At 47.7% G+C, this 27,835-nt stretch overlaps 2 protein-coding genes across 10 annotated transcripts in view; one reads left to right on the top strand and one right to left on the bottom strand.

The window, feature by feature from the left end:
• DNAH6 (dynein axonemal heavy chain 6) overlaps positions 1-10,457 on the top strand; it is a 254,336-nt gene extending 243,879 nt beyond the window's left edge. For all 3 annotated transcript variants that reach the window (XM_058683523.1, XM_058683522.1, XM_058683525.1), the window contains exons 73-77: positions 610-795; positions 1,325-1,397; positions 2,340-2,491; positions 5,509-5,731; positions 10,188-10,457. In XM_058683523.1, the coding sequence (XP_058539506.1) occupies positions 610-795; positions 1,325-1,397; positions 2,340-2,491; positions 5,509-5,731; positions 10,188-10,291 (738 nt within the window). In that variant the 3' untranslated portion in view covers positions 10,292-10,457. The remainder of the gene's footprint in view (positions 1-609; positions 796-1,324; positions 1,398-2,339; positions 2,492-5,508; positions 5,732-10,187) is intronic.
• Positions 10,458-12,013: 1,556 nt separating this feature from the next.
• TRABD2A (TraB domain containing 2A) overlaps positions 12,014-27,835 on the bottom strand; it is a 60,067-nt gene continuing 44,245 nt past the window's right edge. For 3 of the 7 annotated variants that reach the window (XM_058683528.1, XM_058683527.1, XM_058683526.1), the window contains exons 4-7: positions 26,577-26,751; positions 21,550-21,640; positions 14,768-15,025; positions 12,014-12,864 (exon numbers count right to left, since the gene is read on the bottom strand). In XM_058683528.1, the coding sequence (XP_058539511.1) occupies positions 12,678-12,864; positions 14,768-15,025; positions 21,550-21,640; positions 26,577-26,751 (711 nt within the window). In that variant the 3' untranslated portion in view covers positions 12,014-12,677. The other 4 variants (XM_058683529.1, XM_058683530.1, XM_058683532.1 and 1 more) reach the window with 4 other exon arrangements.

Here is a 27,835-nt window from a genome sequence, read left to right as displayed (position 1 = left end):
GTACTTCCCAGGGCTGCTGCCAGCCCAGCATCTCCCGGGACTACTGCCTGCCTCTGTCTTTTGTTGTGGGGAGGGGAGGGTAAGGGTCATGTCTTAAGGAAGTGTTTCTAGAACAAGGGGACTCTGGTACCAGCTGAAAGATTGGTCTCCCCTAAGAATCTCCCCTCTCTGCTGTAACTTCAGAGGCCATGGGAAGCCCCTGGGCAGAAATCACCAGTGGTAAGAAGCAGTTCCCACTACCAACCCCATGGTTCCCAAATAACTATCAGGCCCATTTTTCCTTCAGCCTGGAGGAGAGCTGCTCGTTGGTATTTCTTGAAGCCACTTCTCTAGGCTTCAAGGGATATTTCTCTTCCTTCCCTCTTTCTACTTCATTGGATTCTGCCATTAACAGTCTGAACCATCCCCCACCCCCAGGTCTTACACCCCTATGGTCACGTGTTGTAAAAATGGGCGAAAGATTGAAGAGTCTGGCCCAACAGACAGTGTGCAGAGAGGATGGAGCAAGGGGGCCCTTCAGCCCAAGGCAGTACTGCTGACACAAATGAGTGGCACTCTCACTTGATAATTACATCTGTGAAAGGCACCTACTCATTATTGTTCTTTCAGACTTCTCTGGAGACACTCAACAAAGCTATTGCTGGCCTTGTGGTGATGTCTGAGGAAATGGAGAAGGTGTACAACAGTTTCCTCAACAACCAAGTTCCCTCTCTGTGGTCCACCACAGCCTACCCATCCCTGAAGCCACTAGGATCGTGGGTCAAAGACCTGATCCTGAGGACTGCATTTGTGGATGTAAGAAAATTCACTTCTTTGGGTTTGATGAACACAGTAGGCCTTAAGGTCCTTAGGAAGCCCTAGCTAACTGAAATATTAACAACTGTTGAGGGATCATCTGAGCCCAAAGAAATAGAAACTTCCAGAATGGCATCAATTTGAAAGTCATGTTCATTATAAGGTACTTTGCCCTTGGCCTTTATCCCTGTATCCCACTTTAATTCCAGGCCAACCTTGGAGTTTCAGATCTCATTCATGGGATCCCACTGTGAGGCACAGAACCAATCTGACATGGGTCCAAACTTCTAGGTGTGACCTTGCTGCAGTCTCCTCTCTTCCACACCCCCTATAATAACCAGGTTCTGGATTTACGGTCAGGCTATTGGGTGAGGAGGGAGACAGACAGGTAGGGAGAATGGGACTGGTGACTAACTCAGGCTGGTTAAGATTCTGTCTCCTGAGAGGCCCTCCAAAATATGATTTTGACTTAAATGACAAGCTCCACTTCAGAAAAACAATACATAATGGTGTAATGTTTCTCCTTTAGTTGTGGCTCAAAAGAGGGCAGCCTAAGTCCTTCTGGATCTCCGGTTTCTTCTTTCCTCAAGGATTTCTAACAGGTAACAACCAGTGCTTTCCCAAGAAAAATCCCATGAAAGATCATGCTGAGTTTCTAGGAACTGGGGGAAAGGCAGGGCTGCTAATGACCTAACTATGGATTACTGATTATAGGGCAGTTCAATAAGGCCCTGCTCCTTCTCACTTGCTGGGGAAAAGGATGGCAGGAATAGCAGATGCTCCCCAACAGCCTAACCCCTGCCCCTCTTGGGCTGTGCAAGTTCGAGCACTCGATACGACATGAATGCCCACGGCACGCCCCAGTTCCCCACGTGACCCATGCTGGACGGCACCACCTGCTCTCCACCTGCCCCAGCCCCACCTCAGAGCAGCTTCCTTCTTTCTAAAGAACATTCCTTCACTCATATGTGGATCCTGAGAAACTTAACAGAAGACCATCGGGGAGGGGAAGGAAAAAAAAAAAAAGAGGGAGGGAGCCAAACCATAAGAGACTCTTAAAAACTGAGAATAAACTGAGGGTTGATGAGGGGTGGGTGATGGGCATTGAGGAGGTCACCTGTTGGGATGAGCACTGGGTGTTGTATGGAAACCAATTTGACAATAAATTTCATATTAAAAAAAAAAAAAAAAGAACATTCCTGTCAACCTTCCATCGGCCCTCGACTCCAGCTAGAGGACCCAGGCCTAATCTGTCTTCTGAATCCCTCAAATCTCCGGCACTGGCTTGTCTCTCACTTACTGGCAGAGCAGTGCACTAGAGCCATGACCTTCTTCCCTCTCTTCCCAGCTGTGCCATGGCTCCACCCCTCCCAGCATCACCACAGGCTTCCTGTCTAATGAGCTAATTCAGAATAAGGTGTTAATGGTTGGGACTTCTCGAGGGGGAGGAAGCTCTCAAATGCTAGAGCAGCCTGATTGAGGCCATGTTTGAGAAGCGGCAATGTCGTTTGGAGGACCCAGCTTTCTGGTTTTCATTTTTATAGGAACTCTTCAAAATCATGCTCGGAAACACAATTTGCCTATAGACGAGCTGAGCTTCAAGTACAACATGATTCCTATCTATCGGGATCAAGCGGCAGTTATAGAAGCTGCCAAGACAGTGCAGTTTGGACAAGAACTGCCCATGGACTTGGAGGTACCGTTCCCTGACTAGTTACAGCAGAGCAGCTCTGTCCCACTCACATTTGATATCTCAGCCAACCTCCCCTGCCCCACTCCCCTACTGCCTCCCACATGCAGCAGCGTGAGAGGCAGGACGAGACTCATACCCCTCAGACAAGCTCCCCAGGTCTGCAGTGACTCGATAGGAAGTGCCTAAATTAGTCCAATTTGTAGAGATTTTTTTTCTTTTCAACATTTTTTATTTATTTTTGGGACAGAGAGAGACAGAGCATGAACGGGGGAGGGGCAGAGAGAGAGGGAGACACAGAATCGGAAACAGGCTCCAGGCTCCGAGCCATCAGCCCAGAGCCTGACGCGGGGCTCGAACTCACGGACCGCGAGATCGTGACCTGGCTGAAGTCGGACGCTTAACCGACTGCGCCACCCAGGCGCCCCTGTAGAGATATTTTTTAAAGCAACACTGTTTATTTCTTTAGATACCTACAGCAACTCTCTCTTTCTTATGGAGAATGATGTTAAATAAGGGCTTTAGCAAGATGTTAAAAACAAGGTTTCAGAATCAGGCAGGGCTGAGTTTAAATTCTGACTTTCCCCTTTGCAGCTGTGTGTGCTAGAATGATGACTAACATGTCTGCACCTCAGTGTTCTCATCTGTAAAATGGGGCCAATGCCACCAACCTCAGAGCTGTAATGCAGTGTAAATGAACTAGCACATAGCGCTCCCACAATAAATAACTATTATTATAGGCTGAATGTATTTGCTGTTCACTCAATTGCCTCCTAGTGGAATTGATATACTAACTTCATACATTATATAACCATAAATACATGGCATAACTAATAGGAATGCACTAAGGAAGCAGTTTAAACTCTTTCCTTACATAGTTTCCTCCTTCTAGAGCAGAAGTTCTCAAAATGTGGTTCCAATACCAGGAGCATTGGCATCACCTGGGAACTTACTAGAAATGCAAATTCCAAGGACCCATTCCAGATCTACTGAATCAGAAACTCTGGGCTGAGACCCAGAAATCTGTACTATAACAAGTCCTACATGGGGCTGTTAGCCCACTAAATTTTGAGAACCACTGCTCTAGAATATCAGTGATTCTCAACCTTAACTGCAGGTTAGAATCACCTGTGGAGCTTTTTAAAAATCCCAATACCCAATGGGGCACCTGGGTGGCTCAGTCAGTTGAGCATCTGACTCTTGATTTGGGCTCAGATCATGATCCCAGGGTCATGGAATTGAACTCTGCATTGAGCTCCGCACTGAGTTCCCAAGCTGGGTATGGAGACTGCTTGGGATACTCTCACTCTCTCTCCCTCTCTCCCTCCCCCCTCCTCTCTAAAATAAAATTAAAAAAAAAAAAAAATCCCAATGCCCAGACTACATCCCACTTACATCAGAATCACCCCAATATCATTAGGCATCATTATTTTCCAAAGCTCCCCCGGGTGACTCCAGTGCACCACCAGGGATGAGAACCCCTGCCGCCCATCCGAGCCACCCAACTCCGATGTGCTGAGATGCAATGGGGGAGTGCAGCCCTGCCTCAAAGCACCCGTCCACACCTTAGAAACATAACTTTACACACATGCAGGGCCACTGTTAGCCCATTTGCCACCTTTGCACAGCTTAGGAAAAGACACTCCCTCTGGGTGGATGCCCAGATGGCTCCCACACATGGCTTGGCAAGGGGGTAGCAGGATGGTTTCCAGCCTCCACTAAGGCAGACCTGCACAAGTGTGCATAGCAGCCCCCAAAACAGGAAGGCCTTCGTAGCCGAGAGACAAAGTTCGGGACACCAGAAAGTAAAGACCAGCCAAAAAGAGCTTACTGTCCTTTTATTCACTATAAAAATATACAGCCTGTGTCCATACCGCTTGGCCATCTGCCTACAGGTGAGCGGCTCCAATTCTCCAAAAGATAATCAGCTCCACAAGTGGCCAAATTCACTGTTTGAGGAAGGACGACACAGAAGCCCACAATTGGCAGAACTTGTATACCAGTGGTGGCCTCCAATCACAGGACACCAAGGGCAAGGTTTTTCTCTGTCTCTCTCTCTCCCCCTTTAATAGAAACAAGAATCTAGCATAATTTCTAAAAAACAAAAAGGGAACTTTCCATAGTCTGCAACAGTCCATACTCTGCAGGTATCAAGACAGATATACAATCTATCTTTAGGAGGCACCCAGGTCCTTGAAAGACCTTGCTAAAAAGAACATGATAATCACAGCCCTCCTATCCTATCTGCTTCCCATGCAAAGGAGCAAGTCATAACACCGTATCAGACAGTCTGAAGCCCATAAATGGTATCCCCTATTAAAGATCCTGGTAGAGTGTGGAAAGTTTGAGATTTGGTGTCAAACAGAAGCAAGTTATTTTACCTTTCTGAGTCTTGGTTTTCTCCTCTCTAAAATGTAATAACAGCAGGGCGCCTGGATGGCTCAGTTGGTTAAGCATCCAACTTCAGCTCAGGTCATGATCTCATGGTTCGTGAGTTCGCGCCCTACGTTGGGCTCTATGCTGACAGCTCGGAGCCTGGAGCCTGCTTCGGGTTCCTTGTCTCCCTCTCTCTCTGCCCCTCCCCCACTCATGGTCTGTCTCTCAAAAACGAACAAACATTAAAGAAATTTTTTTAGGGGCGCCTGGGTGGCGCGGTCGGTTAAGCGTCCGACTTCAGCCAGGTCACGATCTCGCGGTCCGCGAGTTTGAGCCCCGCGTCGGGCTCTGGGCTGATGGCTCGGAGCCTGGAGCCTGTTTCCGATTCTATGTCTCCCTCTCTCTCTGCCCCTCCCCCGTTCACGCTCTGTCTCTCTCTGTCCCAAAAATAAATAAAAAAACGTTGAAAAAAAAAAATTTTTTTTAAAGAAATTTTTTTAAATAAAAAATAAAAATAAAATGTAATAACAGCAATCTCTAGAGTGGTTCTTAGCATTAACTGGTGAGGATGTGGGACTCGGGAAATGGCCCACAACAGCTAATCCCCTTCTCCCCTTCTCACCTTTAAACTTCTGGTTATCTTCCAGTTGCCCTCTCCTGAAGATGGTGTTCTTGTTCATGGAATGTTTATGGATGCTTCTCGATGGGACAATACAGAGATGGTGATAGAAGATGCACTGCCAGGACAGATGAATCCAATGCTGCCTGTGGTGCATTTTGAACCTCAACAAAATTACGTGCCAAGCCCAACATTTTACCATTCCCCACTTTATAAAACAGGGGCCCGGGCAGGAACACTCTCAACCACAGGTAAGGATGTGCTAAGATTGGTAAAAAAAAAAAAAAAAAAAATGATGACAAAATGCAAACTTACCAAGTCCAAACACAAAGCCATAATGTGCGAGGGGAGATCTTAAGCCAATTAGCAAGACTTAAAATGAGGCCACTTATAATATACTAATTTATAGATTTTATGTTTTCCTTCTTTTACCGCTAAGTATGGGCTGACATTATAAAACAAATGCTTTCTTTCTATTAACCTAATAAGTAGAAAATAGAGCTTATTGAACAGTGACTTCTAATTTCAAAATGATGGACTAAGTAGACAGGAGTCTCTCACCAAAGTCACTCAGACTCATCATAGAAAACAGATTTAAAAATAAACCCAGGGCGCCTGGTTAAACGTCCGACTCTAGCTCAGGTCATGATCTTGCAGTTCATGAGTCCAAGTCCTACATTAGGCTCTATGCTGACAGCTCAGAGCCTGGGGCCTGCTTAGGATTCTGTCTCCCTCTCTCTCTGCCCCTTCCCCACTCATTCTCTCTCTCTCTCTCTCTCTCTCTCTAAAATAAACATTTTTTAAAATGGCATTAAATAAAATAGCATTAAATAAAAATAAACCCAAAACAGAATGCCGTGTTGCAAAAAGGGAAATCTGAGTGGGTCTGAAACTAAGATGCAGCCCTGACAAAAGGAACCAGGTAGAAAGAAAGCCATATCAACAGGTAAGCTGAATGCACACAGCTAAAGAGTGAGCAGAGAATGAGCTGAGAAGTCAGTTTTTTTAAAAAGTGACATTGTGAAAAAAATTAAAAATAAAATAAAAAAATAAAGTGACATTGTGAAAGGAGCCAAATTTTCCAATATTTATCTAGTAGGCAATCTGGAAGGAGAAAGAGAATGGAAGAGGGATAATATTTGAAAAAATAATGGCTGATAATTTCCCAGAACTGAACAAACACTTAAGTCCTCAGATCACAAGGTCTCACAAAGTGGCAGGTATGATTTTTTTTTAAAGCATACAACAAATAATTAAATTTGAAAAGATATATCAAAGTGATTCTTAACACTATCAGTGATAAAGAAAATCCTCAAAGCAAAGATTTAAAATATATTAATACACTGGGACTAAAATTCCCAAGAATGAGACTCAGATTGACATCAGACATCTCTCTCTTTATCCACACAGTGCACATAAAAAGATAATAGACAAACACCTGCAAAGGCTGTGGGAAAATAACTTTGCACCAGAACTGCAAAAGCAATCAAATTATTAAAAGGAAAGGTATAATAAAGATCTCTTTGGACATACAATGGCTCTAAATTAATCACCACTGGCCCTCTAAAACACACACACACACTTAAATCTGTAATACTTTGGCCATAAAAATGATTTCAATAATAACTTGAAACTAAATTTCCAGATGAGAGAAATATAGGAGAGGGAACAGGGTAGAAAGAATTAAATTTTCTCATTTGAATGGAGAATATAGATACTGATAAATATTTTTCTAATAAAATCTTCAATTAAAGTATATTCTCAAAGAGTAACATACAGAATGGAACTACAATAGACACTTATCATGTCTCGATCTCCCACTCCCATGACAAATCTAAAAACATTTTAAAAGGTATTTTTAAAACTAATGGCATGAACAAGTTTTTATGTGGACATAAGTTTTTATTTATCTCGGATAAATACCTAGGAGTGGAAAGACTAAACATGTGGTATGTACATGTTTAACTTTTTAAGAAACAGCCAAACTGCTTTAAAAGAGGCCATACCATTTAACATTCCTACCTGCAGTGCATAAGGGCTCCAGTTCCTCCACTTCCTACCACTTAGGATGATCAGTCCTTTTTGATTTTAGATGACAGCCGGCTAGCTATCTAGATGATAGACTATGTGGTATCTTCTTATGTTTTTACTTTGCAGTTCTCTAATGACTAATGACATTAGCCATCTTTTCTGGTACTTATTTATATCTTCTTTGATGAACTGTCTGTTCAAGTCTTTTTCCCATTTTTTAAAAGTCATTTGTCTTATTGCTAGCTAAAATTCCAACAGAAATTATCCTTTTGGCAAGAGGAACCAAGAAAAGGTAGTAATTAAAATGATGTTGTACTGACACAAGACTCAACAGATAGATCAAATGCACTGGAGAGAGAGCCCAGAAACACACTGTGTATATGTGGGAACTCAGCATATAATAGCAGCATCATTTTTTTTATTATGAAATTTATTGTCAAATTGGTTTCCATACAACACCCAGTGTTCATCCCAAAAGGTGCCCTCCTCAATACCCATCACCCACCCACCCACCCTCCCACCCTCCATAAACCCTCAGTTTGTTCTCAGTTTTTAGGAGTCTCTTATGTTTTGGCTCCCTCCCTCTCTAACCTCTTTTTTTTTTTTTCCTTCCCCTCCCCCATGGTCTTCTGGTAAGTTTCTCAGGATCCACATAAGAGTGAAAACATATGGTATCTGTCTTTCTCTGTATGACTTATTTCACTTAGCCTCACACTCTCCAGTTCTATCCACGTTGCTACAAAAGGCCAGATTTCATTCTTTCTCATTGCCACGTAGTACTCCATTGTGTATATAAACCACAATTTCTTTATCCATTCGTCAGTTGATGGACATTTAGGCTCTTTCCATAATTTATCTATTGTTGAGAGTAGCAGCATCATTTAAAATTGGTGAGAAAGAGACAAATTATTCCACAAATGGTGCTGACAACCAAACTTAGACCCTATCTCATACTATAGAGAAAAGTAAATCACAGGTGGATTCTTTACACTTAATCATCACTAAACTTTCTTTTTCTTTTTTCTTTTTCTTTCTTCCTTTATATTTGAGAGAGACAGAGAACATGTGCACATACGAGACTTGGGCAGAGGGGCACGGGGACAGAGGGGGAGAAAGAGAGAGAATCTTAAGCAGGCTCCATGTTCAGCACAGAGCCCAACATGGGACTCAATCCCACAACACTGGGATCATGACCTGAGCTGAAACCAACAGTCAGATGTTCGACCAACTAAGCCACCCAGGCACCTGTCATCACCAAACTTTAAAATTATTACTAACCCTAATGAAATAATAGCTCTACGTAATAATTATCAACATCTGCTAACATGCCAAGAAAGACATTCAGACATAAGGTACTTCCTGATGTAAGTACACACCACCTCTTCAAGTATTCTTGCCCAAAAAACTCAAACCTGAATATGATCATGTCTCTAGATCTAACCACCCCCTTTACATGAATAGAGGAATATATTTATTTTTTAAATATTTTTGTTAACGTTTATTTTATTTTTGAGACAGAGAGAGACAGAGCATGAACGGGGGAGGAGCAGAGAGAGAGGGAGACATAGAATCGGAAGCAGGCTCCAGGCTCTGAGCCATCACCCCAGAGCCTGACGCGGGGCTCGAACTCACGGACTGCGAGATCATGACCTGAGCTGAAGTCGGACGCTTAACCGACTGAGCCACCCAGGCGCCCCAGAGAAACATATTTAAAATCACCACAGGGATGCTGTCAGCAAAGTCCAGACTCTGGGAAACTTTATAGGACAAACAGCCTTGTTATTTCAACAATTACAAGGGGGTGGCAAAAGGAACAGAGGGGTAACCTACCAACTGAAGGAGATTTAAGAGACACATCACCATTGCAAGGCACGGATCTTACTTGAATCCTGAATCAAACTAATGCAATACACAGTGTGTGTGTGTGTGTGTGTGTGTGTAGACCATTTATATACCATTTATACTAGAAAATGTCACTCAAGTCCCTGCCAAGGCACTGTGGCAGGGCATGGCATACAAAGGTAAGGAAAGGGGAGATATAGGCTTTCTCTGCTGGGGACACCACCACCTTTCCCCAACTTCTACACAGACTGGGTTTGCTGTGAATGCAGTGTCATCTTGAGGGCAGAACCCTCTTCTTCTCACACTCATCCTGGCCCCTCATACAGGCCCACAGTAAAAAAAGTGCAAAAGTGACCTCTTATTTCAGATGTCCCAGAGCTGAGGACAAAATATCTGCTATTGCACTTGGTCATTTCAGGAGCACTGGTGCCTAACTGCAGGGTAGAACAGAGGATGGATGGATGGATGGATGGATGGACGGATGGACAGACAGATGGACAAATGAATGGATGCCCAACCTACCAACTGCGTCCTGAGTCCCACTAAAAGCTCAGGGCTGAATCTATTCCAACGTTCCATCAGTCAGACTGTGGAGAATTTGAAACATACTTTACAAGGTTATACAAAGTCAAAGTTAGGTCCTAAAGGATCATTTGTTCTAACATCTTCATTCTATAGAGCGTAAAATTGAAATACGTAGAGGACTATTTACCCGTTATCTACAGAGGCTGAGTCAGGTCTGAAACCCAGGTGTCTTGACTCTCAGTACACTGCTCTTTGCATCAAGGGGTTATTCTTTAAGTAACAAGCCTTTGTCCTTGTATCCTTTACTAGGTCATTCCACCAACTTTGTGGTAACTGTGCTCTTACCCTCCAAGCGGTCCAAAGATTACTGGATTGCCAAGGGGTCAGCTTTGCTCTGCCAACTAAATGAGTGAGAAGTTGCCACCTCCTGCTAAAAAAGAACCAGGCCAAAAGTCTTTCCTGATGGGGACAAAGGTCCGTGTAACATATGCAAGCAAAACAGCTATACTTCTGGTCTGACTTAAGGATGGTTAGTGTGGCTTTTCTCTTCTAACTAAAATAAAGTGTCTGAGTGCTTCATTGAGTTGGTAATTCAAGCTCTGATGCCAAAGCAGTGGGTTCAGCACTCACCTCTTAAACCTGCTCCCCCTCCTCCATACGAGAGTCAGGCAGCTTCCCATCAGTAACTTGGGGGGAGGGAGGAGGGTGCCTGGGCAGAGTCAGAATTCACCAATTCCTTACTCAGATGGGCTTCCTTCCTCTTCACGCTGACATAAAAGGCCCAGTGTACATTTCAGTCACACGGCCCCAGGTGCTTCCATTTCTAGACGAGATTAAGGCTCAGATCCCAACATATGGGAGGCAGATGAGCAAGTGAGCTGGACAACAAGCTCGTGACCCCATGGTGCCAGCTCCCCCACTCTACGGGCCTATCCCACCATCCTTAGAAGAGCTTGCTGTGCTTCACAGAAGTGGAGATTGGCCCTGCCCAAGGACAGAATTTCCACTTCCACTTTAGGATGAACCTGTAGAAAGCATCCAAGTCCCACCCAGGCGCACCAGAGCCCCTGCCACCTCAAAAGCAGAGGTTGTTGGGCCAGTACCGAGATGGAGCAGTCACCTGTGGCAAACCATCTTGTGTCAGCCGTGCCAGCAAGGGTCTGTTTATGTTCTCAGCCATAATATGAGTCACGAAACTGGGAACCACCCAGCTAGCATGTGGTCCTCTGGATAAAGACACACCACCCCCTTCCAGAAATTTGGAAGAACTGAATCAGGCCCAGTAATCCCACCTTCCCCTTTTACCTCTGCCTTCATCCCCATAGCTATCAAAGTTAAGAACAGACTCAAGTTGCAGAGTAGCAGCGAACAATTCTTTTACTTAGAGCTCAGAGCAGGAACCGAGACGACTCTTGGCGTTCCAAGCAGGAACAGGTGCTTACTAAGCCACGGGAATGGCTGCAGCCGCAGAAGTCAGAGGCTGACATCCGGCACCACAGCAGCTGTAATTCCAGGTCAGAAAGCTGTAGGAAACTGACCCAACCTCACAACTGTAACACGCTCGTGAAGCAGGTGACTGGGCAGGGAAACGCACGGCCTGGCCACTGCACAAACTTCTGTCTGCTGGAGCCTACCCGTAACTGCCACCACTACCGAAGAAAAGGTCTTCTGTTCCCCTTGAACCCTCCAAGTCTCGCATAAGTCTATGCCATTAGGAGAATCTCGGTCATAGCAGCAAGGGAATCTGGGAGAGTTTAGCCCTCCTCCCCCTGCAATACAGAGAGTACAGAATGGAGCGAAGGTGGAGGACATGCATCCTGAGTACCATCGCACCACTCTTTAAGTAGACCCGGAAGACCTTCTGGGCCCTGGAAATGACTGAGAATGCACCCCCAAGAAAGTCTAGGAAGGGAAGACCACAGAACTGCAAGCCCAGGCAGTCAAGCTTACCATAAACCAGATTAGAAACAAACACATCTACTTCCAAGTCCTGGGCAGACCCTCTGGGTTTCTGTGAGCTGCTCGAAGGCCCATAAGGAAACCTTGTCACGGGGTGGGTGTGGTGACCGAACAGGAGGTGGGGTGGGAGGTAGGGCTAAAAGTTCCCATTTGAGACTCAACTGAGACAATTCTACTCTTACTCATTTTATAGAGACTCCCTCATAAGATTTTATTTATAAAAGGCATCAGCATATAAATAAATAACAAGACAGGAAGGGGGAGCGTTTGAAACCCACTTTCTTACACAGCACCTCTGACAAAGCCTACCATTCATCCAGTCTTCAGCATGTTGGTGAGACACTCACATACATAATTAAAGCATTTGTCAGAGCGCAGGAAACAGAACAAAGCTCCTATGGCCTACTGACTCCCCTGAATCCATAACCAGGAGTAGGAAGAGGAGCAGCAGGAAGGAGAAAAGGGTCAGGATCCAAAGTGGCAGGTAGGACCAGTATGAGTAGGGCCCAGGAGTAAAGCAGTGACAATATTCAGAGGGTGTGAGCAAGAGTTGTTTGCATAACATATACACATTGTGGGAAAAAATCTACAAAGAAAAGACATTTAATTATTTCCATATAATTCATTTACAATTATTTTCATACAAGTCATTATGTTACAAAACTGTACACCTACCCCCAGCACTGCTGGATAACCCGAGTCGTTCCTTGGAAAGAGAAGAATCAACTTTTATTCTCTCTTTTCCTGGGTTGGGCCTGTCAAGGCCAGAACAGGGTGTGGAGTACAGGAATGGCCATCCTTCAACTCCAAGGGGTCAGGGACCTGGCCTGGCTCCTCCCGTCATTGCAGGAGGGGTGTCTCTGTTTGGAAAGCCAGCACCAGCACCCAGAACACAGGAGTCCAGAGAGACAGACAGGCACTGCTGGCTACCATCTGGCTGTGGCGGGAATGCCCATGGCGAGGGAGCTGCAGCTCAGCAGAGATGTGCCTATCCAGAACAGGGACCTGGAGCTGTGGGACCTCAGCACTAGGAGAGAAAGGAAAAAACAGAAGCTCAGAGCACAGCAGGAGCCACTGGATACTCCAGGGCCCCCAAACGCCCACACAACTTCTTTTCATCTCCCTTCTTTAAAGACGAGAATGGATCTTAGTATGTTAATAGGTTTCCTGTGTCTCTGTCCCTCGATACTACCACTACAACAAAACCAAGTAATACAGGTGCTAAGATCAGCACAACAGACAACTCTCCCTTGGCTACATGGTTCTTGGTTCAAAGATTATTAAAACTCTAGGTGTAAGAAGGCCCAACTCAGATTTGCTTATCATTAGCCTTTGGGCAATCTCAGGCAGGGCCCCTCCTCACTGACCACACATAGAGGCACATCCAGGCCATGAGGCGTCCTCCCTGGGTCTCTGGCTCTCTCCCCTACCCCAGCTCACATCCGGTGTGAACACCATGCAGACATCCCAGGTCAAGACAGTATGAGCTGAGGGGCCCAAGATCTCAGGCTCACCCGGACCTTTCAGCTCAGCTCTGGTGTAAAGTGGCTAACTCCAGGCCACCTTAAAAGGAAATGGCCCAAACTGAAAAAGTACTGAACCGGTCAGTTTATTCGTCCACCAATGAAGGATGGTTGGAGAGCTACCCTTGGTCATGTGGAACATGGACACCAACAGGATCCCTGTTCTCCGGGTCCCATTTGGCTGCTAGCTTCCATCCGTTAAAAAATGCCAACCCCAGAGCACACCGGACGCCTGCTTCGAATCTTTCAGTGGCTCCTCACTTCCACAGGCATGAGACTCTCTGTCACTCCACTCCATTTCCTGTCTGGACCCACACCACCCCACTTGACTCTTCCTCCCCTTCCCCCCTCCCCCCACCCAGCTCCAACCATAATTATTTCATCTTGGTTTCTTCAACATGCTCACTCTCTCCAGGCCTTCAAACTGTTCCCTTTGCTTGGAATTCCTTCCCCTCCTTGCTCAGCTATTTATCCATTCAACATTTATTATCAAGCACCTATGCAGGTACTGGATCCCTGAATCTCCTGATCCAGACTCAAAAGTTCTGGTCATTGGGCTTCACTTTGTCAGCCTGCTACTCAGCATCAGCCAAAAGGTACCTTCACTCAGGGAGGCCTTTCCTGACTACTCCCCCAACCCTAAATAGTAACTTCCAACACATACACAAGCACATTCCCACAGCACCCTTTGCAGATATCAAAATTGGGCTTCCTCCTAGAATGCAAACTCGATGAAGGCAGAGAGCTAATGCCTGTCTGGTGTACTTCAAAGCCACAGCACCCGACACAACAGCAGGCACCCAGGAGGAACTCAATACATTTGGGCTGAACTGAACTGGATCCTGGATCCCAGGCCTCTCTGGTGTAGTTCTTCCAGAAGCCTTATGCCCTGGAGACCAGGCTGAGTCACCACCTTTGACTCCTCCATCCACCTCTGATCCACCTCCTAAGCATCTTCCGGGAGTGCATTCTGTGGTCACCACGCTCTCTGTAAAATGTGGGGGCTGAACAAGCCTGTTCCCTGTTGCTTCCAGCTCTGCAAAACTATGAAATCTTCCCTAAGCTGCAGTGGAGAAAGGACTGGCAAATCAACGCACACCCATGCATGCCCACCACCACCACCCCCATTCCTCCTTTAACAAAGATAAACAAAGATAACAAAGCCCTTACTCTGGCTTGAAGCAACTGCCTTTAATTACTGGGTTCATCTCAGTGCCCAAGGCTCTAAGCAACAGGAAAGGCTGGTCCACAAGGGGGTTGCTCATCCCCACCAGAGCCTTGAACCTCCCCCTCTCAAGCAGGGTGAGGGATATTCCTGGGCTGCTCCCCACCGGGACTCCAGGTGGGGCGGATGGATGCCGGGGATGGGCTCCTGGCCGGCCGACCCGGCCCAAATCACCGCCTCACCTCTCCTCCAGTCGGACCCACAGATCGCTGAACTGCCGAAGCCGCTGCTTTCGCTGTGGCCGCTGCCGCCTCCGTTTCTTCTGAAACTTCCGCTCCGCTCCGCCTCCCAGGTGGGCACTTCCAGGCAGGGACACGTGGGGAGGCCACAGCGAGCGCACCGCAGACCCAGCTTCCGGTACCCGCGCTTCTGAGGCAGGCACTTCCGGAACAAAGATGGCAGAGGAGGCGGGCCCCGATAAGGGACGTCTACTCGTCTCCCTGTGAACAGGGGTGGAGGGAAGATGGATTTGAAGGACGGTCACACAGCTCTCAGGGCTCAGGGACGTAGAACTGGGGGGGGGGGGGGGGGGGAATAATGTGAAAGTTCAAGCTGGCTAGGGAGCGTCCTCCAAGCCACCTCCAGAATTGATCACTTTGATGCCTTAATTTTTCCCTCACATACTGTTGCAGTAGTCATTCCAAATCTCCCAGCCCTGGGGAGGAAATAGAAGATTTCTTTTTAATTGCATATAATTACTGCCCTTCCCTAACAAGGGGTCACAGCTATGTAGAAAGTCACTGAAGATTACAGCATTGAAAGTGACATTAAAAAAAAAAAAGTTTAAATGCCATTTACTTAGAACAATTGAAGTAACCCTTAACCATGTTAACCCCTCCTTTACCCTGGTGAGGGCTCTTCTCAGAAAAAGGCTATGGCAGCCCCAACCCCCAACATGAATGACTGCTAGTGTTCACAGGGCTGGCTTCTAACCACCTTAACCCAGGTCCTACCATAAACCATCTTTCCCAAAGGCAACATGTTTTTCACAACTGATGAGAAACTGAAACTTGCTTCTAGTTTTCCACTAAAGGTGACTCTAGCCTTCCCCCTTCTCCCGCCCCTCCACCCTGCTCCCCAAAAATATCTTCCAGTGAGAAGGACCCAGTTTCTTGCTACAACAGGACTTTTGTCAAGAGTTTAGTTGGGGTTGAGGAGGGGGCAGTAAGAGAAGAATCCAGCCACTAGAGGTCAATCCTATTGTCTCCTGACTTAGGCAGGCAGGGCCCTGAGGCTCCCATCCACCTGAGGAAAGGAAGCAGTGCCTGTGTTATGTGCATCTTTGACATGTGGGCGCAGCAGACCAGCATATATAAGAACTCCGTCATTCTGCCCTGATTCAGCCTTGATGAACAGCCCACCTGTCAGAAGCAGGGCTCAATTCTGACCCACAATCTGACACAACCTGAGATGTCAATTAATAGTCATGGCCCTGTGTGAGGAAGGCAGGAGGTATAAGAGATAGAAAATGAACATGGGAAAGACTCAGGTTGGGCAAAAAAGGTAAAAGAAGGGAATTCCTCAAGTGGCAAAGAAAGGCCCCTGTTCTGAACCTGAGGTTGGGAACCCCTGCAACATAACAGTCACAGTGAAAAGGCCCCTGGAGGACAGGACCTGCCATATTCATCACTGTGTCCAGAGCCCAGCACGATGCCTGACACACAAGTGTGACACCACTTAGATGAATCTCTTTATTATGCCAGCAAAGAAACTGGAGTCTAGAGAGGGGAAAGTGCTCCACCTAAGGCTAAGATTCCAGTGGCCTCCTAGAGGATTCAGCATCAGATGGTCAGGCAGCCCCCATGCCCAGGCCCTCTGCCCCAGCAGAGATTATATCAATGTGATCTTTGACCTCCATATAACCCAACAGGCCCTGGTACACCGTAGGCATTCAAAAAAGTCTGCTGCAAAGAGCATGGACTCAAATTCACTAGGGCTCAGCTCTTATGGCTTCAAGCAGTGGATCCTTACAGTGGGGGCAAATCACAGCTTTGGTTCTGTTCAACTCACAAGAGACACAAGATCTCAGCTCAGTTACTGCAGGTGGGCGAGGCCAGAGCTTGAGAACCAAGTTAATTAGTTAATTACTCTTGGGGGGGGGGGTCATTAATCCAGAAGAAATTAATTTTACTTCTCCTGATTTTTATCTTTCTCATATTTCACAGCTGAGATGTCCTGTAGATTCATAACACCCACTTTATAATTAAGGAAACTGAGGACCAGGGAAATAAACTTCCTTGCCCTAGGTCCCAACAAGGATTCAGTGCCATTTTCAAATAATATACACCAAGATTTTTTTTTTTTCAGTTTATAAAGCTAACTTATTTTCACCATAGGAAATATGGAGAATATAGAGTAGTGTCACTATTACCTCCAGGGAAAGATCCTACAGACAAATGCTCATGGGCTTAAGGGACCTAGGGCAGTAGAGGTGGCTGCTTCTCTGCCAGGAACAGAAAATCCCAGCTGTTGAACACAGCCTAATTCACCCCAGAGCTTCTGGGCTAGCCTAAGCATCCCATCCCAGGTTGAGGTTCTAGGTTGTCCTGTTTCGGTCCATCTGAATTCCCAAAGTTTAGTGAAACCTCTAGTTACTTATGAAACCTAAGTCCATGGTCATTTTGGCCACAATATGGGGCTCTTGTTGTGCTTGAGAGATTGCTAGTCCCCTGCCAGCATTTCACACAATCTACTCACTTCGTGGAAGTCTATGAGAAAGAAACACCCTGGTTGACATGGCCTGTCTCCTGGGCACACACCCACAGGAGGACATGTGGTATCCAGGAAGGAGCCCAGGACTGGAAACTAGAACAAGATAATTATACTTTCTGAGCCTCTTCTGCTTCTATAAAGTTGATCTGTCTCACCTGGTTGCTGCGAGGATTAAAACTACCCATGCACCATACTTCACACAGGGCTGAGCACCCAGGATGCATTCCATGTGGATGCCCCTCTCTTCCAGTCCCACTGTCTGGGGATGAGTGACAGTGTATGTAGCCCAGCAAGGCTGACGGGGAACCTGGAGCACCCCACTGTGAAGCCAAATGGACATTCACCAGATCCTCATTGGTATTATTCTGCTGTGGTGGGCAGAATACTGACCCTCAGAAATGTCAATGTCCTAATCCCTGGAACCTGTGAATACTATTGTTTGTTACCTTTCCTGATAAAAGGGATTTTGTGGGTGTGATATAGGACCTTGAGATGGGAGATTACCCCAGGCTACCTGGGTGGACCCAATCTAATCACATGGGTGCTTAAAGCCCGAAAACTTTCTGTGGCCAGTGGGAGATGTGACTACAGAAGAACTTCGGGGAAATGTAGTCACTTGGAAGATGGAAGGAGGGGTCACAAACCAAGAAAGGTGAGCAACCTCTGTAATCTGGAAAAGGCAAGTAAACAGGTTCTCCCCTAGAAGCCCTAGAGGAGAATGTGGCCCCATTAACACCTTGATTTCAGCCCATTGAGACCTGTGTCAGACTTCTGATCTACAGAACCGTAAAATAAGTGCTTGAGGGCAGAGTTTATAATTTGTTGTGGCAGGACAAAAAAAAAAAAAATCCACAAAACCCTAATACAGCATCGGTTATCCTGGGAAGAGGTATGGGATTGGGGAACTGGGTAAACACACTTGGGATCAGCCCAGCAGAACCCCTGTCCCTTCCTCTTCGCTGCCCAGGGAAGCGCAGTTTCACAGCCAGGGCCTTGCCTGTGTAGTCCAGCCTGTTGAATACGGGAGGGTAGTGGCTGCCGGTAGCTGCCGGTAGCCCTTCCCTCACTGTCCACCTAACTGGGCCACCGCAAGACCCGAGGGGCTGGCAGGCCTAGAGTGAGCTAGGTCACCAGTTAGAAGGCCTCCTGCCCCCACCCACACAGCCCGCCCAAGATCCAAGTCCCCGTATCATCCCTCAGGGATTATCACACGGCTGCCAAGGAGGGGAAGAAGGAAGCAGGTGTCTCCACAGCCACTGCACTGGCCCTTGCCAACACCTTCAGTGCGGTCGTTTCCCCCACTCTGGGCCCTTATCCCCTCACCCCTTCTTCTCCCTAACCGGAGCTCCATTCCAGACTTCATGCTCCCTCGTGGCCTCCCCTGGAGCACGGCTCACCGCTAAAAACTCATAGACACTATCCTAATGGAGCACATACTGTGTGCCAGACGCCAGGATAGCTACTGCAGAGCACACACCAAACCCCTGGGGATCATGCAAGGGGGTGACCCCGGGCCAGAGCAGAGAAGAACATGGGGCGTTTGTGCTGGATCTCACAGATTCTGATAGAATTAGGGGCGGGGGGGGGCGCCTGGGTGGCTCAGTCGGTTAAGTGGCCGATTCGACTCGGGTCATGATCTCGCGGTCCGTGAGTTTGAGCCCCGCGTCGGGCTCTGTGCTGACAGCTCAGAGCCCGGAGCCTGCTTCCGATTCTGTGTCTCCCTCTCTCTGACCCTCCCCCATTCATACTCTGTCCTCTCTCTGTCTCAAAAATAAATAAACGTTAAAAAAAAAAAAAAAAAAGAATTAGGGGCGGGGATGGGGGAATGAATGTCTGGCAGAGGAAGCTGCACGAACAAAGACAAAGGATCCAGGAAGTAAAACGTGGAAGAAGAAAGGGCAGAAAGAGAAGGCATGTGTGGGCGGAGGAGCCTGAACTGTACCCTGGCTCTGATTAGCTGTGTGATCTTTCAGTTTCTCCATCAGTAAAGGAGAAGAGACACCCACCCCACAGGCTGGCTTTGAGGATTAACTGACAGTCCGTGTGAACCTGGCTGCCACCTGACAGTCGGTCAATAAATGTTCTTTCCTCCCCTGGGAATGTGAGCAGGCCAGCTGAATGTCAGCACTGGTTCTCAGCCCTCACCGTGCACCAGAATCACAGAGAGATTTTTAAAATACTGATTCCTGACCTCACTTCCTCCCACAGGCAGGTATTAGGGTTAGAGACAGAAGTAGGAAGCCTGAGCATAACCATCAACACACGTGCACGCACACATGCATGTATGTGCACACATGCGCGCATACGTGTACACACATATACATGCCTGTGCACATACGTGCGCATCCACACGCGTACACGCATGCACACACACACTCCAGGAAGGGTCCTCTCCAGCACCCGCAAGGACTGTGTGCCAAATACCAGCCCACTCAGCCTGGGGTGGGGGCTGAGAAGGGACAAAGCACCCGCTTTCCAGAAGAACACGGTCCCCCCGAAACAGGCAGAGAACCACTAAGGGCTGGATTCTCCCTCCAGGGCTGAAGGAGAACAGGAGAGAGAGAAGGATCAAGACCTGGGCAGTGAGCAGAGCTGAAGGAGGGGCAGGATTTTTGCTGTCAGGGGGAGATGGACGGCAGCGACCCAGACAGAAGGTTTTCTGATGCAGGAAGCACACCTGTGCTGGGGTCTGGCCGCCAAGACACCAGCAGGAAGAAACTGGACTTTGGAAGAGAAGAGTCAGAAAGCACCGAAGGTTTCTGAGGAAGGGGCACTTGCAAGATTTAGTCCCACAGAGAGCGAAGAATGGACCAGAGGATGAGAGCCATGAAAAAGGAGAGGAGCAAACCCAAGAGGAGAGGAAGCTAGAGGTGTGATGGAGGTGAGAAATAAGAAGTCTCAGGTAAGGGCTTTTAGAGAGTAGAAGTGCTATTTGAAGAACCATTATCATTGACGCGCTGGATGTACGGCGTGAGAGGTGGGGGTAAGACAGCCCAGGACGTACCCATGATTGTCCGCTAGGAGGCAGACTGGGAGAATCCTGGCTCCCGGGTGGAAACTGGACCGCTAGGGAGAACCCTCTGGGGTGAGGGGCTGGGGAGAGGCCCTAGCTTGAAACAACATGAGCTGAAGGTGGGCCTTCTGACGAGAAAGAGGGCACCTGGGGAAGGGCAGCCATCAAGCTGACACCACAGCTGACCCCCTTCTCTACCCCTCAGTAGAAGGGATGGGCCTTCTCCTCACTACCGCTGTGATCCCTGCCAGGAGGGGGCGCTGGTGAGCGCGGTCGGGAGGGAGTGGGGCGAGGAAAGGCGTGTGTTAGGGGCTGAATTCCGATGTTGGAGCCTCCATAGCCAGTTCCTCAGAATGTGACTGCATTCATAGGCAGCGCCTTTAAAGAGGTTATTAAGATAGAATGAGGTCGTTAGGGTGGGCCCTGGTCCAATCTGACTAGTATCCTTATGAGAGGAAATTTAAACACACAGAGACACTAGGATTGTGTGCGCACAGAGGAAGGCCATGTGGGGACAGGGAGAGGGAGGCTACATGCAAGCAGAAGGGAGACCTCAGGGGAAATCAAACCTACCAACACCTTGATTTTGGACTTCTGGCCTCCAGAACTGTAAGAAAATAAATTTCTGCTGTTCGAGTGCCCAGTCTGTGGCATTTTGTTACGGTGGCCCAAGCTGACTAGTTCGGAGGGGAGGGAGGGGTCCACAGAGCCATCAAAATGAGAAACAGACCTGGGGGGAGGAACAGCCCAGGGAAAGAGAAAGGGCTTTGCTCCTGTCCCGAGAAGGGTCTCACAGCCACGCCCTGCGCTTCTAGCCCCTCTGACCCTGTGTTATGACTGATTCCACCATCTGCCTCCCTGAAACTTCCCAAATGCCCACTGGAAAGGCACTAAGCATCAAGCCCAATGACCCCTCCTGGGGCCCCTGGGACCATGGGGTAATCTTCCCTTCTCCTTCTCTGCCCCAAGGCCGCTGAGGAAAAAAGCCAGAATGGCCTCTGTTGCCCGAAGTGCCCGGCCAGCCAACCCCCGTCTGACACAGCCCCAGCCACAACAGGATGCCAGCGGAGCCGGGTGCCAAGTGTCCATTTAGCGGCCAGGCAGGGAAGGTGGTAATAGCCGTGCTGGGGGCCTCTGGAGCCCCTCAGGGTAGAGCCCGCCCTGGTGCCGGGGCAGCCCCGTGGGGGTCTCGGCTCTGCTAGCTGCTCCCCAACCAGGATAGAAGCACAGGAAGGTTACTTGTTGATGGGTCGTCCAGCGGGGGCGTGTTCTACCTCATAGCCTTCGCGCCGCAAGACATCAAGCACTGTATTGTTGCCCATGAAATGACCTGCAGTAAGAAAAATGATCAGAAATACGGCAGCTCCCGTGACCACTAAACATACCCCCAGACACACAGCCCAGAACGAAGAAATAACCCTGCCAGCCCTCCATCCCTTTCTGTCCAGCCCAGTAGAGTTCCTAAGAACTTCTGTAGTCAGGCCTCCCAACTGCCCTCCAGGCAGGCAGGGAGGGACAAGCAGTGTTTCAGAGATGAGGACACAGAGGATCAGAAGGGTGGGGTGAGCTGCCCAGGGTCACACAGCGAAGGGAGAGCCTAGACACCAAATCCCAACCTTCCAGGTCTCAATGCAGTGTCAACAGTCCCGACCATTCTCATCATTTACGCAATCCAACCACCTCTGAGACCCGAGCCCCCTTCTGTCCCACACATAATTATACATGCGCAGTGAAACACCTGCATCTAGCAGAAGCCACCATAGCTGGAAACCTCAATCTGAATGTTACTTCACTTCCTCCCTTTTCATGAAAAACAAAGATCAGCCAGGTAAGCTTACAATGACATCCTAGACATGTTCAAGGCCAAGAGCAGATCCTGGGATCAACCTCCTTTCCGTTCAGGTTTTGATGCTCAGAACTGACATGATCATCCAGGCTCACAACGTCCCTCTCTGTGACAGTATATGGCACTTTAATGTCCTAAATGGACAATTCAATTGCAGCACTCCATCCTGTGTTTGAGCAGAACCTTAGAGGTATCGTTCTTACCTGCACTTTAAATTGGAAAACGGAGGTAAAATAGGTCCAGGGCTTCACACGCTAAGCAGCCACATAGCAGAATCTAAAAGCCAGGCCATTTGGCTCCAGGGTCTGTACAATCTTGACACGTCAATAGTCAATAACCAGAGACCGGGACAGCAAATTAAGGTACATCCAAGCTGCTGGCCAGGCAACGGGCAGTCTGTGGGTCTCCCTCGTGTCCTGTTCCCACAGCTCTAGAAAGCAGGGTGAACCTGGGTCAGCCTCTGAGAGCCTGGGGAGCCCGAGGGCGGTGACTGGCGGAAGGTACCGGGCTCTACCACATTCTTGGGTTCAACTGTAGAGTCTGTGACCCCAAGATTGCTGAGGGGCAACTGGCTCAGATGAAAGGGACGTTGGCAAGGCCCAGATTAGCCCTGGTGCACAAGTGCAATTAACTCATGCACAGATGTTGCCTGGACTGGGGGTGAGGGCGGCGGGGGGGCGCTACTGAGCCTACAGAGTGCTGCAGCAACCCTCACTCCCCCAGCCATTACCAAGCCCACACAGCAGGGCGTGATCACAAAAATAAAGTAGCCAACAGTCATTGAGCATTACCAGGCACAATGCTTTACACATCATTTGACAGCCCCCGCCCCTGCCAACAGCCCTATAAGGTGGGCGTATTATTGTCTCCATTTTACAGGTGAGCAAGAGGCACAGAGAGATGAAGCAGATTGCATCTCAAACCCAAGTGGTCTGGCTCCAGAGTCCACCCTCTCAAGCAATTCAGAATAAAAACTGTATCTGTCAAGTGAACAAACTGCCCCTATTACCAGTGCTTTCTTCAGCACGGAACCAAGCTATTCTGTTTGACTGACTTTTCCTGCCACAAAGGCGAGCTCCATTTCTCATATCTAAATTTTCTCTCCAGACCCCCACAATGAAAGTTGTTGTTTGATTTGAAACTCTGCAGCTTTGGGGCGCCTGGGTGGCTCAGTCGGTTAAGCGTCCGACTTTAACTCAGGTCACGATCTCACGGTCCGTGAGTTCGAGCCCCACGTTGGGCTCTGGGCTGACGGCTCAGAGCCTGGAGCCTGCTTTGGATTCTGTGTCTCCCTCTCTCTCTCTGCCCCTCCCCCGTTCATGCTCTGTCTCTCTCTGTCTCAAAGATAAATAAACGTTAAAAAAAAATTTTTAAGAAACTCTGCAGCTTTTAGTTTTTGGTTACCTTCGCTTTGCAATTAAAAGTTTGCTAACCACAGACTTAAAAATTTTTTAACCGGTAAGGCTAAGTGTCGGGAGCAATTTCTGTGGTTCCCTCTGGTCAACACAGCCTTCAGAAAGAAACGGATTCCTGCGGTGGAGAAAGCAGCGCCAGGAAGAGAACTTGGCACTGGCAACTGTCCAGGGCACCCCTGGCCCCCAAAGCACCCAGCTGTGAGGCCTCTGCCCAGCGCTGCGGCAATACGATGAGCTGTGCCCGGAGAATCAGGCGAGCCCAGGTGCTACACCTCACCTGGGCCATCGGTCCAGCAGTCGCCATCTGGAGGGCCTGCCCTCCCAGCTGCTCAGATCAACCTGCCATCTGGCCGCCAGCCAACCCGCTGCCCAGCCTCGCGCCACACAGTAGGCCACTGTCATCTCAAAGCGCCCACCCTTCCCCTGCACCCAGTGCCCCGCCATCCTGCCACCGGACGTCAGGGAAGCTTTTGAGAGATCAGCTGAGTCTCGCAGGAGTGGAAGGCAAAAGCCCACGCTCAGGGGCTGGTACCTTCCATCCTGGAGGACCCGACACAGCCGCCGGGACCGAGCCACCAGCTCGGTGTCTTATTTTAGTATATATGCTGCCGAAGCGAGCACCAGCTCTGTGTTCTAACAGAGGGCCACCATCACCCCTACCAGGTGCCACGGGGGGCTTCTGGTACCTAACCCCTTTCGGGGTGCTGCAGAACCAGAGCTAACAGCTTTGCTGAGACAGGCCAGACATGGGCACTGGGCCACACAGCACTGTGCACAACCCAAATATGGAATATGAGACTTGGAGAAGAGGAAAACCACTCACACAACTCACAGAGGACCGAAGACCAAAGGCAGAAACTGTTCATTTGTGAACAAGATGTAGGAGCCCAACCTCTCATTTTTCCACAACATAAAAATATCCTTTTTTTAAAGCTTATGATTTTTTTTAATGATCTCTCCACCCAACATGGGGCTCAAACTCACAACCCTGATATCAAGAGTCACATGTTCTGCAGACTGAGCCAGCCAGGCACCCCTAAAATTCATCCTTTTCAAGTGCACAATTCAGTGATTTGGGGAATATTCCCAAAGTTGTGCCACCATCACCACTATCTAATTTTAAAGCATTTTAATCAGCTGAGATTTTGATGATGGTTACATTGAATGTCTAGATCAACAGGGGAGAATATTGTCATTTTAACACTGTTCAAGCCTTCCAATTCATGACCATATGTCTTTCCATTTACTTAGGTCTTCTTTAATTCCCTCTGATGATTTCGGTTTTCCATTGTACGTTTTGATACATCTCGTACTAAGTATTTTTTTTACGCTTTTAAACAGAACTAGTTTCTTAGTTTCATTTTCAAATTATTCTTTGCTAGAGTATGGAAACACAACGGACTTTTGTGTACTGATCTTCTATCTTGCTTCCTTGTACCCTGGGTTTTTAGTTCTAAGAGTTTTTTGGTCAGTTACCTAGGATTTTCTATGCACAAGACCATGTCATCTGAGAAAAGAGATAGTTTTACTTCCTCCTTTCCAATATGAATGTCTTTTATTCCTTTTTCTAACTTTCCTGGCTAGAACCTTCACACACTGTTGAAGAGAAGTGGTGAGAGCAGCCATCTTTGTCCTGTTCCTCATCTTAGGGGGAAAGCATTTCATCTTTCGTCATTTAATATGTTAAAGTGACCCTTCAACAGGCTGATGAAGTAAGTTCCCTTGTAGCCTTCGTTTGATGAGTATGTTCACCATGAAAGAATGTTGCACTTTATTGTTTGCTTTTTCTAGGTCTGTTGAGAGCATCGTGTGGTGTTTGTCCTTGAGTTCTACTAATATGGGGGATTATATTAATTGATTTTCAGATGTTGTGGTAATGTTCCCCCAAATACATCTGCATCCTAATCCCTGAAACCTGTGAATGTTATCTGGGGAAAAAAAGAAAACAAAAGATTTTGCAGATGTAATTAAGCTAAGGATCTTGAGATCGGGTGATTCCACTTGACCTCTCACTCTGCCACTCTGCAAGTGCTCTTCTCCAACCCCCACCCCCCCCCCCCATTTTACCAGTAAAAAAACTGAGGGAACTTGTCCACACTTATGAAGCTAATGGAGAATTGAAAGAAGAAGCCAAGGGCAGCAAATGCTCCTTCTGCACACTACTCAGTCTCTGGCATTTTTCTTTTCTTTTCTTTTCTCTTTTCTTTTCTTTTCTTTTCTTTCCTTTCCTTTTCGTTTCTTTCCTCTTCTTTTCTTTTTAATGTTTATTTATTGGGAGAGAGAGAGCACACATGCACACAAGTTGCAAGGGGCAGAGAGAGAGAATCCCAAGCAGGCTCTGTGCTGTTAGCACAGAGCCCGACAAGGGTCTCCATCTCATGAATGTGAGGTCATGACCTGAGCCAAAACTCAGAGTCGGATGCTTAACCCACTGAACCACCCAGGCGCCCCAAGCCTGTTGTCATTTCTGTCTTTAATTCTGGAGTGTGCAAAGCTGTGCTAGAATGACTCAAGAAGAGGAGATAATTTATTTCAAAAAGTCCACAAAAGGAAATAATTTTCCCAGTCTGTTTCCATGTACACTGTTAACAGTTGGTAATGGCTGACATATCAGCACCAAGTCTTATGCCTGGGAGGCTCATGGTCAGAGAGGAGAGAGAAGACAAGACAAATTTTAGGGGAAGTTAAAAAAGTGAAGGGTACCAGAAAGCCATTGGGATTAAGTGCCAAATTGGGAAGAGAGAGAAAGGCCTTCCCAGCTTCCAGGGGAGTGTGTTTTGAACACCAGGTGGAGAGAGAGCTATGGTGATGTCACAGGTACTAGCCCGCCCAGCAAAGGTTCAACAGTGCTGGATACTCAGGCATCAGCTGGAGCCACTTTGCAAGTGAAATAAGTCAAAGAAGGTGCCACTCATCTCACCTCCTACCAGCAGCCCACCTCCGGGGCCCCTTCGTGGGAGGAGCAACAGAGCCCAGCCTCCCAGCAGAGGTAACCTATGTCTCACCAGCTCCAAAGGCAAAGAAAAAGCCTTTGTCCGGGAACTCTTCCAAAAGGGCCTTCACCCGCTTCCCCATTCTCTCATTCCGCTTGTAGATGAGCTCCTGGCGGAAGTAGCTGTCGATCTCCTGGGCGGTGACGCGCTCCTGCGGTGGCAGCGTGGCGTTAATAAAATTGGGAACCTCCGCCAAAAGAAAAAATAAAAAACAAATCAGGGGCAACGGTGTCACTGACCAAGTTGCTTCATTTGAGCCCCAAATCACCCAGCCAAGAGGGTCAAGCTGGCAGGGAAAGAGCACGCACCACCACGCTTGGGGTCTCCCACCTACTACTTTTTCAAGCTGTGCTATCATTCTCTGTAACCCAAGTGAAAACACAGTCGATGAAGTGGACTGGAAGAACTCTTGGGCTATTTTAAACAGGACTTCTGTTCTATTCAAATGAGAGTGCTGTTGCCACGTGTTTATATACGGAGACCGTGTCTTTGCCTAACACGTCCATCGTTTTCACTTGTCTGATTCACACATGCCTTCTCTACAAAAATAATTTTACACAATTACATATTTTAGAATCAATAATGATGACTCTACTGCTGAATACATGGCATGTCTATAACCATTCACCTGTCTGTTAAATGCCATACAATTTTAATTGTAATTATTTCTCCACTTCCCAAGTCTCCCTCTTGCTTTCTCCAATGTTCTTTGCCCTCCTGGCAAATATTTCACCTGGTTCTGGTGCACACGTGAGCCAAATTCAGTATTTTGGCTAAGAACAGGGGCTGTCGGTGAGGTGATACACCGAGTTCCCTCCCCACCCCTCTGGATTCCCTCCTCCTGGGCGTGTGCTCTCTCCTCTACCTAGGGATTTAACGAGGTTAACCATTACTTCACTCAAATATAAGACAGAATATCTACCCTGGCTGCTTCTCCCACGTGCAGTAGCCTCTCAAAGACCTTCCAGAAGTCCTTACCCTGTAACGGAGCCATCAATTGCCACTTTATGGACAACAGATCCCCTTTAGCCATTTCCTCAAAATGATACTTTCTTCATTTTCAAATCCAAAGCCCTCATCTTCTCCTTTGTCATCTTTTTTTTTTTTAACGTTTATTTATTTTTGAGACCAAGAGAGACAGAGCATGAATGGGGGAGGGTCAGAGAGAGAGGGAGACACAGAATCCGAAACAGGCTCCAGGCTCCGAGCCATCAGCCCAGAGCCTGATGTGGGGCTCGAACTCACGGACCGCGAGATCGTGACCTGGCTGA

The sequence above is a fragment of the Neofelis nebulosa genome, chromosome 9, assembly GCF_028018385.1.
Source record: "Neofelis nebulosa isolate mNeoNeb1 chromosome 9, mNeoNeb1.pri, whole genome shotgun sequence".
Taxonomy (NCBI): Eukaryota; Metazoa; Chordata; class Mammalia; order Carnivora; family Felidae; genus Neofelis; species Neofelis nebulosa.
Note: the sequence above shows the minus strand (reverse complement) of the source record. Positions and strands in the feature narration are given on the sequence as shown.